The following is a 9,230-nucleotide window of genomic DNA, read 5'->3' on the forward strand; positions in this document are numbered from 1 at the left end:
GAATGCCACGTGAAACTCTTGAGGGCATTTGAAATGGTCTCATCATTCTCACTGATCCATTTCTCATATCTTCACCCTTCTAGTTCAAGAGATTTCAGTACATAGGCACTACAATCGTGCAAATCGTGTTAAAGTTGCCGTATTTGGCAGAGTAATAGTACTTATAGATGTGATTAATCTAGGCTATGGAGCCATTTCAACAACACCCCTCATTTAGTGGAAAAGGTCTTTGAACTTTGACCTATCTATGACGTATGGTTGTGGAGTTAGGGGCAAAAGTGTAACATTGTGACCAAAACCCGGATGGGAGATCACAATGACCGGATTACTGAAACAAAAACAAGTTATTGGGATGCGGTAGACACTAGATCTATACAATGAGTACTCCAGACAAAGTATATACGTAATCTATCATAAATAAATGTATCAGATTTATTTTATTTTTTTTAACCCGATTCCAACTCCAATACAAATAATTCGAGTACAAAAAATATTATAATCTATTTCTATAACACCAGTGGTTATATTAAATATATGACACAATAGTATTCTATTTGGATTTGAATTTGAAAATCATCCACTCAGATTTGAATTTAATAATAATAATAATGATCAACAATAAATGTCAATAAAGTCCAAGTGTATGATTAATCAAAAGTGGTTTCCAAAACGTAACGGTCAATCAATGTTCGCTTCAACCAAGCGCCATGTTGAAAGTGAAATTCAAAATTTAATATAAATTGATTTGACCAATTTATAATCTAAGTTTCTTGCAATTTAGCTGTGTTTTGAAATATCAAAATTAATATGTATAAACTTGTCTAATAATACCCAACCTCACAAAAGTGTATACACAAACCCACGGCCGTTCAATTGAAGCTGATCCGAAGAATTGGTACCGATAATGTATTCGCGATAAGTTCATGCGTAAATGACGATGTAAAAATGCCAAACGCTGATCGCGAAAGTTCATAAACCGGTAGAAAATGATGTTCTATATCCAATTGAAGATCGGGTCGTTGTTGTTGACGGAAGTTGTGTGCGAGGTGAAGTTCAAGTGGTGAAAGTGATTCCAGTCGTTGGTAACCAGTAGCAAACGAAAATATGGTGAAAACCCTTAACCCATCCAGTTCCTCAAATGAAAATATGGACTGGAATATAAACAAACAAATAACCCAAAATTTGAAAATACGTGCGCAAGTTGAATAGATTTTTAATACAAAATATCAAAACAATAAAATACGCACTTTCATTTTTAAATTGATGCACACGACCACTTTTAAACCCCTATTTAATTAACAAGGGCGTGGCACTGACGTCATCTAATTTGCATACAGGTGCATCTCTTTTGTTTCCTTACTTGCACAACAGTACATTTTCTTTCCAGAACAGTTGCTTTCGCAATCCACCGAAATTATATAAATATTTCTCAATGTCGTAAATTCTCATTTCACGATTGTAAATTAGGGCCTACATATATACAAATAATACAAACAATAATATAAACACAGCAACGATATTATAGACTCCCAACATTTTACGGGAAGAACTATTCTCACAAAACCGTTTTTTCTAATTCATTCAATTACAATTTCTTTAGCTGAATTTTTCTTCCAACCCACATTTTGGACATTCCCAGCCATTCATTTCTTTAAACGTGGGAAATTCTTTCAAGTTCAAGAATTGGTAAATTGATGAATCAAATAATTACCTTTCCAAAAATTGGTTAAAATTTTCCAACACAAACGTTTGAGATCAAACATGCTAAAAGAAACTTTCCAAATTAAATATTTCGCCATAATTAGGCCCAAATTAATTACATATACAAAACAATATATTTTACTTACGTTGACTTCAGATATAGTTTATGCGGCGTTTCATGCATCGCTCTGGTAGTCTCTTGAGAACACCCACGTCCAGGACTGCCATCACAGTCTCAAGTGTCTTTAAATACCCGCGCCGGTCTAACCTCAAAACCAGGAAATTTTACTCATCGTCAAATACATAATTGACCTCAATTGCCCATACTACGCATGCAATTGCCAAACTGAGTAATTACTTTCACAGAGGTACTGTGACCGCGCCCATTAATAAAGGTGAACCACCAAGGCGGTGGCGATGAACCCACGACTTTACACCGCAGAAATTATATCGAAAGTAAATGAAAACGCTCTTCCAATGCGCACGTTAAAATCGGGTCACAATACTTCCATTGTGATTTAAAAATCCCGGTATAAATCCAGGTGGTCCGATTAACTTACAAAGGAAATACGAAAATATTGGCCGCGTGTGGCGCTATGCCTGAAAACTTAATGATCAAGTGAATCAGACGGCGCTGGACATTTACAGAAATAATATATTTTTAAAAAAATGCGAGTTCTGACGTGACAATTCACTCCCTCCTTTCGAAGGAAATGTATGCAATACATTTGCTAATAAGCACTTAATCTACAATATCTAAAAACTCTACACATTTTTTCATCTAGGCCTTTTCAGTTTAGGCCTACAATATACATATATATTATTTCAACTTCATTTTAAGGCTACCTGTCAACAATAGGTCATCTTGAGCTCAAACATTTGACCGTCTCAAGTGTATTTTCACTACAGCCTAATAATGAATAAACATGTTTTACCTGTCTTACCTTATCTCACTTTATCTTGCTCTCGATATGACACCACTCGTGTACTACTCGTACTCCAATATGGTACCAAACTGGCTTTGGAGTCGAAGCTTGGCGTATGATTCTGCCTGGAGTGATTTCCAACTGATTGATGCACGGTAGTTACTGATGATCGGTTTGCACGGTAGATTCTCTGCTGTAAGTAAGTACCAACTTTACGCAAAACCCATACGATCGCCAGGCCTCCATCTTCGTTAGAGCGAGTACATTCAACTTCTGACTTCTTGGTGGTGTAGATACAAGAAAACAATATACCCATGATTTCCTGTATCAAGACCATGAAGATTACACCAATTCCTCTTTCGTCTTTTTGTATTGGAGAGCCTCCAACTATTCCTTGTCCTTGTCCTTCTGACTCCTCCACCTCCTCAATATGACGAAGTGTAGAATCATTCTGGTTATGTGGCGATATATCTAGCTTAACGACCTCGTCATCTGTCACCGTTGGCAGTTGGAGTGGTTTCGCTTTGGTCGTTAGTTGCACACTTGCTTCTGCTACCATCCCGATCTTGACTTCCGACTGCGGAACTACGTCTGACTGCTGAATAACGTCTGAAGTAACTTGACTAGATGTACGAACTAGATTGGTGTCCATTTCCTGCTCAATCTCAGCTTTCTCTCGCTCGTCTGGTGGATTTGGGAGTTCCTCAGGATCTTTAACACCAGGAATATTACCTACGACGAGATCACGGATAGGATTCTTCATCACGGACGCTAATACTTTGCCGACGAAGAATGGGGTGTCTATGTATACTTCTGCGACTGGATATATTCGAATGGTCCTATCGATGAGGATACACCCTCTATATCTACCGGTGTACTGTTCTGGTTGCACATAGTCTGCTTTCACGACAACTCCATCACATCCACTGTCACGCATAGCTAACACGCGATGATCACCAATCATCCCCATACGCATGTATCTCTTCCGACCTTCATTATGCTGACACGCTGCTGTCAATTCTAAATGATGTCCACAGTCCAGAGTTAAGTAACCATTCTGACATGCAGAGACTACGTGAGGGTCAACCTCTGAGAAGTAACCCATCACGTGAGATGAGTCAAAATTTTGATCCCCGATGTGACCGCTGTCCACTGCATTAGGCCTACTTGTAGGCCTTCTCTGGTTGCCTGCATTACACTGGTTGCCAAAAGTCACTGCACCTACGTTGGATGGAGTGAAGTTAGACATCAACCCACACTGGTTGTTGCAGCTGGCTACCTCACCTTCTCGACTACTAAGACTACGGGGCCTATCCGACTTGAACATAGACCTTCTGTCGGTGTTGGGTTGAGATGTCTGGCTAGAAGTTGCATTAGACATGCTAACACTGTCAACTAATGCTGCTAAAGTACTCTTGCTGGTACAGCTGCGTGCACGATGCCCTTGCTTACCACACACGTAACACGTTATGCTAGACCTAAATGGTTGACTTGATGTAGGCCTATTAAAGTAACGATTACCTTGACCTTGGTACCTTGTATTCTTCTGCTGCTCTTGATGATGAGTCTTACCTTGGTTACCATACTGCGCATTATTCTTAGGCCTATTTTCGTCTTGACTCTTCTTCTTGGGAAAGGCCCACCAACCATGGTGTGCTTCAATATACCTATCGGCAATTTTAGCCAACTCCTTACTACTCTTTGGATCATGCTCCTTGACATATAGGCCTAACTCCTTAGGGCAGCTATGAACAAATTGGTCCTGCACTAATAAATAAATTAGGCCTTCAAGTGTCTGTTCAATCTCAGAAAGATCAAACCACCTTTGTAAGTACTTTGATACTCTAGTGATATATTGAGTGGCAGTCTCACTGGGTTCAGGCTTTGAGTCCTTGAACTTGTTACGAAAGCCTTCCTCTGTGAGGTCATAACGTTTCAACAATGTCTTTTTCAATGACTCGTAGTCATTAACCTCCTCCACATTAAGATTATAGTACGCCTCAAGACCTTTGCCTGTTAACAAGGTCCCTAAATTAAGGGCCCAAACTTGTGGGTCCCAACCTTGTGAAGTTGCATACCTTTCAAACCTTACTATAAACGCGTCCATGTTGTCTTTAGCCTCATCAAACTTTTGCAATTTTGGCGCTTTATAATTTCCCAATTTGCCGCTACCTTTACTTTGCGCACCATTAGGGTTAGCCGTTTGCAATTCTAAACGCTTAAGTTTGGTATTTTCCAAATGAATTTCCATAGTAACTCTGCGTTCTTCGCGCTGCACAGCCTTTTCGTCAACATCTCCCATCGTCTCCGTTTCCTCCTTTTTGCATTGTAATTCAAACTGCATGCGCTTTTCTTCAATTGACGCTTCCTGCTCTTTGCGTTGACGCTCAATTTCTGCCATTTCGTGTTCCTTCTTACGCTCCATTTCTGCTGTTTCTCGTTCGCGCTGGCGCTCAATTTCTGCTGTTTCTCGTTCGCGCTGGCGCTCAATTTCTGCCCTTTGTTGGTCATGATCTATACGCTGCTGCTCTTGGTCCATGCGCTGCTTTTGCTGCTCTATGCGCTGCTTTTCTTGATCTAAAAGTAACTCTTGTTGCTGTTTTTCAAAAGCGCGCTCTTCAGCTCTAACTTGTCGCTCCCGATCCTGCTGCTCCTTTAAATTAACCCTTTCACTTTTGATCCATTCTCTTAACTCAGCGCCTTCCAAACCCAATTCTTTTCCCAATTCTACAAGCTTCTCGATTTCCATTGCTACTGTCATGCACTTGGCCATGAATAAACATACAATATATATACAAAATAAGGCCTATCTAAAATTAGGCCTGTGACTTACACTACAACAATATCATAATACAATCATAACATCAATATAATAACTATGAACACTAAATAAGCAAATACTATATTGTCACGAGAGAACTCCTAAAATTTAATTGAACTTGAATACGCTAGCCGCCATCATATATTTCAAACGAATAATTTTCATACGCGCTCTCAACGCTGCTGATAACCTCTGCCAATGAAAACACAACAAAGCAAACAGATTCAGCTAACATACGCTTATAAAGAGGCAATTGTATTTGACGGTGAAGTAAAATGACAATGAGGCAATTTAAAATCGAATTACTACCGTTTGTAGCAATTCGGACTCACCAGACCGTGGCGAAACACCGCAAAGACAAGCCTTGAAATCTGTATTGGCAGAACGGGATACTGGATGGTGTCAAGAGGCTACCTAGAGAGAAAATGTAATAAATAAATTATGAGTACAATTATTTTTCACCCAATATAACAATGTCTGAACCAACCCATCGTACGGATCACTCGTGTCTACAAACCTAGAATAACCTTGCACCCCTGCTTTTGTAAATTCCCTGAAGAGCCCCCACAAATTGTGACCAAAACCCGGATGGGAGATCACAATGACCGGATTACTGAAACAAAAACAAGTTATTGGGATGCGGTAGACACTAGATCTATACAATGAGTACTCCAGACAAAGTATATACGTAATCTATCATAAATAAATGTATCAGATTTATTTTATTTTTTTTAACCCGATTCCAACTCCAATACAAATAATTCGAGTACAAAAAATATTATAATCTATTTCTATAACACCAGTGGTTATATTAAATATATGACACAATAGTATTCTATTTGGATTTGAATTTGAAAATCATCCACTCAGATTTGAATTTAATAATAATAATAATGATCAACAATAAATGTCAATAAAGTCCAAGTGTATGATTAATCAAAAGTGGTTTCCAAAACGTAACGGTCAATCAATGTTCGCTTCAACCAAGCGCCATGTTGAAAGTGAAATTCCAAAATTTAATATAAATTGATTTGACCAATTTATAATCTAAGTTTCTTGCAATTTAGCTGTGTTTTGAAATATCAAAATTAATATGTATAAACTTGTCTAATAATACCAAACCTCACAAAAGTGTATACACAAACCCACGGCCGTTCAATTGAAGCTGATCCGAAGAATTGGTACCGATAATGTATTCGCGATAAGTTCATGCGTAAATGACGATGTAAAATGCGCTGATCGCGAAAGTTCATAAACCGGTAGAAAATGATGTTCTATATCCAATTGAAGATCGGGTCGTTGTTGTTGACGGAAGTTGTGTGCGAGGTGAAGTTCAAGTGGTGAAAGTGATTCCAGTCGTTGGTAACCAGTAGCAAACGAAAATATGGTGAAAACCCTTAACCCATCCAGTTCCTCAAATGAAAATATGGACTGGAATATAAACAAACAAATAACCCAAAATTTGAAAATACGTGCGCAAGTTGAATAGATTTTTAATACAAAATATCAAAACAATAAAATACGCACTTTCATTTTTAAATTGATGCACACGACCACTTTTAAACCCTATTTAATTAACAAGGGCGTGGCACTGACGTCATCTAATTTGCATACAGGTGCATCTCTTTTGTTTCCTTACTTGCACAACAGTACATTTTCTTTCCAGAACAGTTGCTTTCGCAATCCACCGAAATTATATAAATATTTCTCAATGTCGTAAATTCTCATTTCACGATTGTAAATTAGGGCCTACATATATACAAATAATACAAACAATAATATAAACACAGCAACGATATTATAGACTCCCAACATTTTACGGGAAGAACTATTCTCACAAAACCGTTTTTTCTAATTCATTCAATTACAATTTCTTTAGCTGAATTTTTCTTCCAACCCACATTTTGGACATTCCCAGCCATTCATTTCTTTAAACGTGGGAAATTCTTTCAAGTTCAAGAATTGGTAAATTGATGAATCAAATAATTACCTTTCCAAAAATTGGTTAAAATTTTCCAACACAAACGTTTGAGATCAAACATGCTAAAAGAAACTTTCCAAATTAAATATTTCGCCATAATTAGGCCCAAATTAATTACATATACAAAACAATATATTTTACTTACGTTGACTTCAGATATAGTTTATGCGGCGTTTCATGCATCGCTCTGGTAGTCTCTTGAGAACACCCACGTCCAGGACTGCCATCACAGTCTCAAGTGTCTTTAAATACCCGCGCCGGTCTAACCTCAAAACCAGGAAATTTTACTCATCGTCAAATACATAATTGACCTCAATTGCCCATACTACGCATGCAATTGCCAAACTGAGTAATTACTTTCACAGAGGTACTGTGACCGCGCCCATTAATAAAGGTGAACCACCAAGGCGGTGGCGATGAACCCACGACTTTACACCGCAGAAATTATATCGAAAGTAAATGAAAACGCTCTTCCAATGCGCACGTTAAAATCGGGTCACAATACTTCCATTGTGATTTAAAAATCCCGGTATAAATCCAGGTGGTCCGATTAACTTACAAAGGAAATACGAAAATATTGGCCGCGTGTGGCGCTATGCCTGAAAACTTAATGATCAAGTGAATCAGACGGCGCTGGACATTTACAGAAATAATATATTTTTAAAAAAAATGCGAGTTCTGACGTGACAAACATTATGACGTCATATGTCTAAATTTTGCTCCGCAGGGGGCGAAAATGAAAATTGATCTGATTTTGTTGAAAATGGTCTCAAATTATTCATCTTGTTACGAAAAATAAGAAAAACAATATTTATAACTCTCAAAGAGTGCTTTCTTAACCAGGTAACACAGCTATTGTCAAGATCAAATGGATTTAATATACCATTCAATACGATTTAGTGGATATTGTCCTATTTGCCTTTCTCATGGCTAGACATTGAGTTTGAGACCATTTTCAACAAAATCGGAGCCATTTTCATTTTCGCCCCACGTGGAGCCAAAATTCTACCTATGACGTCACAATGTTACATATTTGCCAATAATTCCATAACCGTAAGTCGTAGATATGTCAAACTATAATTTTTTCTGAATCCTTATGACTAGATGAACACATTATTGTTGTTTTTAACCAAGTCCGAGCAATTTTGAACTTGACCCCATGTAAAAGTTCAATGACCTTTTCCCACAAAATATGGGTCCTCTTGAAATGCCTCCATAGCCTCTAATGATTAGCTCTATAAGTGTTGTATTTCTGCCAAATATGGCAAATTTAACATGATTTGCACAATGGTTACGGCAATCTATTGGAATATTATCACTTCCCTTTCTTTCATTTTTCAAACCCCTCCTTTTACTAACGGATCTTTACAGTTGGAGCTATTGGTCTATTCCAGTTGTAACTTACTGATAATGTTAGAATCAAATCATTCGAAGGAAGCACTGTGTACATAACACACCGACATCGCCTGGTTAGTAATTACTTTGTCAGCAGAGATACTAAAATAAATACCCGGGATCGATACACGTGCATTTGCTATGCACGAGTTTGATATGAGAAGAAAACCTTTGGATACCGGGGTAGGAAATGATGAATATCTCCCGTAAATGATTTCGTATAAAGAAACCAGATGTGGTTCCTTGCACTTGAATATATATTTTGAACAGATATGATAGGCGTTAGCTTGCGTCTTGAGAGAGTAGCTTGCGTCTTGAGTTAAAAACTGAGATTTATATGTGCCGAATTTTTATATAGCGCAGTGTATAGGCTAATCGTGGAGGTAATCTAAAAGCATATGACCTG

At 37.9% G+C, this 9,230-nt stretch overlaps 1 protein-coding gene across 1 annotated transcript; it reads right to left on the reverse strand.

The window, feature by feature from the left end:
- Nucleotides 1-1,115: 1,115 nt before the first annotated feature.
- On the reverse strand, nucleotides 1,116-3,783 carry LOC140159269 (uncharacterized). Its single transcript, XM_072182683.1, has 2 exons — nucleotides 1,848-3,783; nucleotides 1,116-1,151 (listed from the first exon to the last, which is right to left on the reverse strand). The coding sequence occupies exon 1, from the start codon at nucleotides 3,730-3,732 to the stop codon at nucleotides 2,647-2,649; it is 1,086 nt and encodes a 361-aa protein (XP_072038784.1). The 5' UTR covers nucleotides 3,733-3,783; the 3' UTR covers nucleotides 1,116-1,151; nucleotides 1,848-2,646.
- Nucleotides 3,784-9,230: the final 5,447 nt, after the last annotated feature.

This window comes from Amphiura filiformis, chromosome 8, assembly GCF_039555335.1.
Source record: "Amphiura filiformis chromosome 8, Afil_fr2py, whole genome shotgun sequence".
In the NCBI taxonomy this organism is placed as follows: Eukaryota; Metazoa; Echinodermata; class Ophiuroidea; order Amphilepidida; family Amphiuridae; genus Amphiura; species Amphiura filiformis.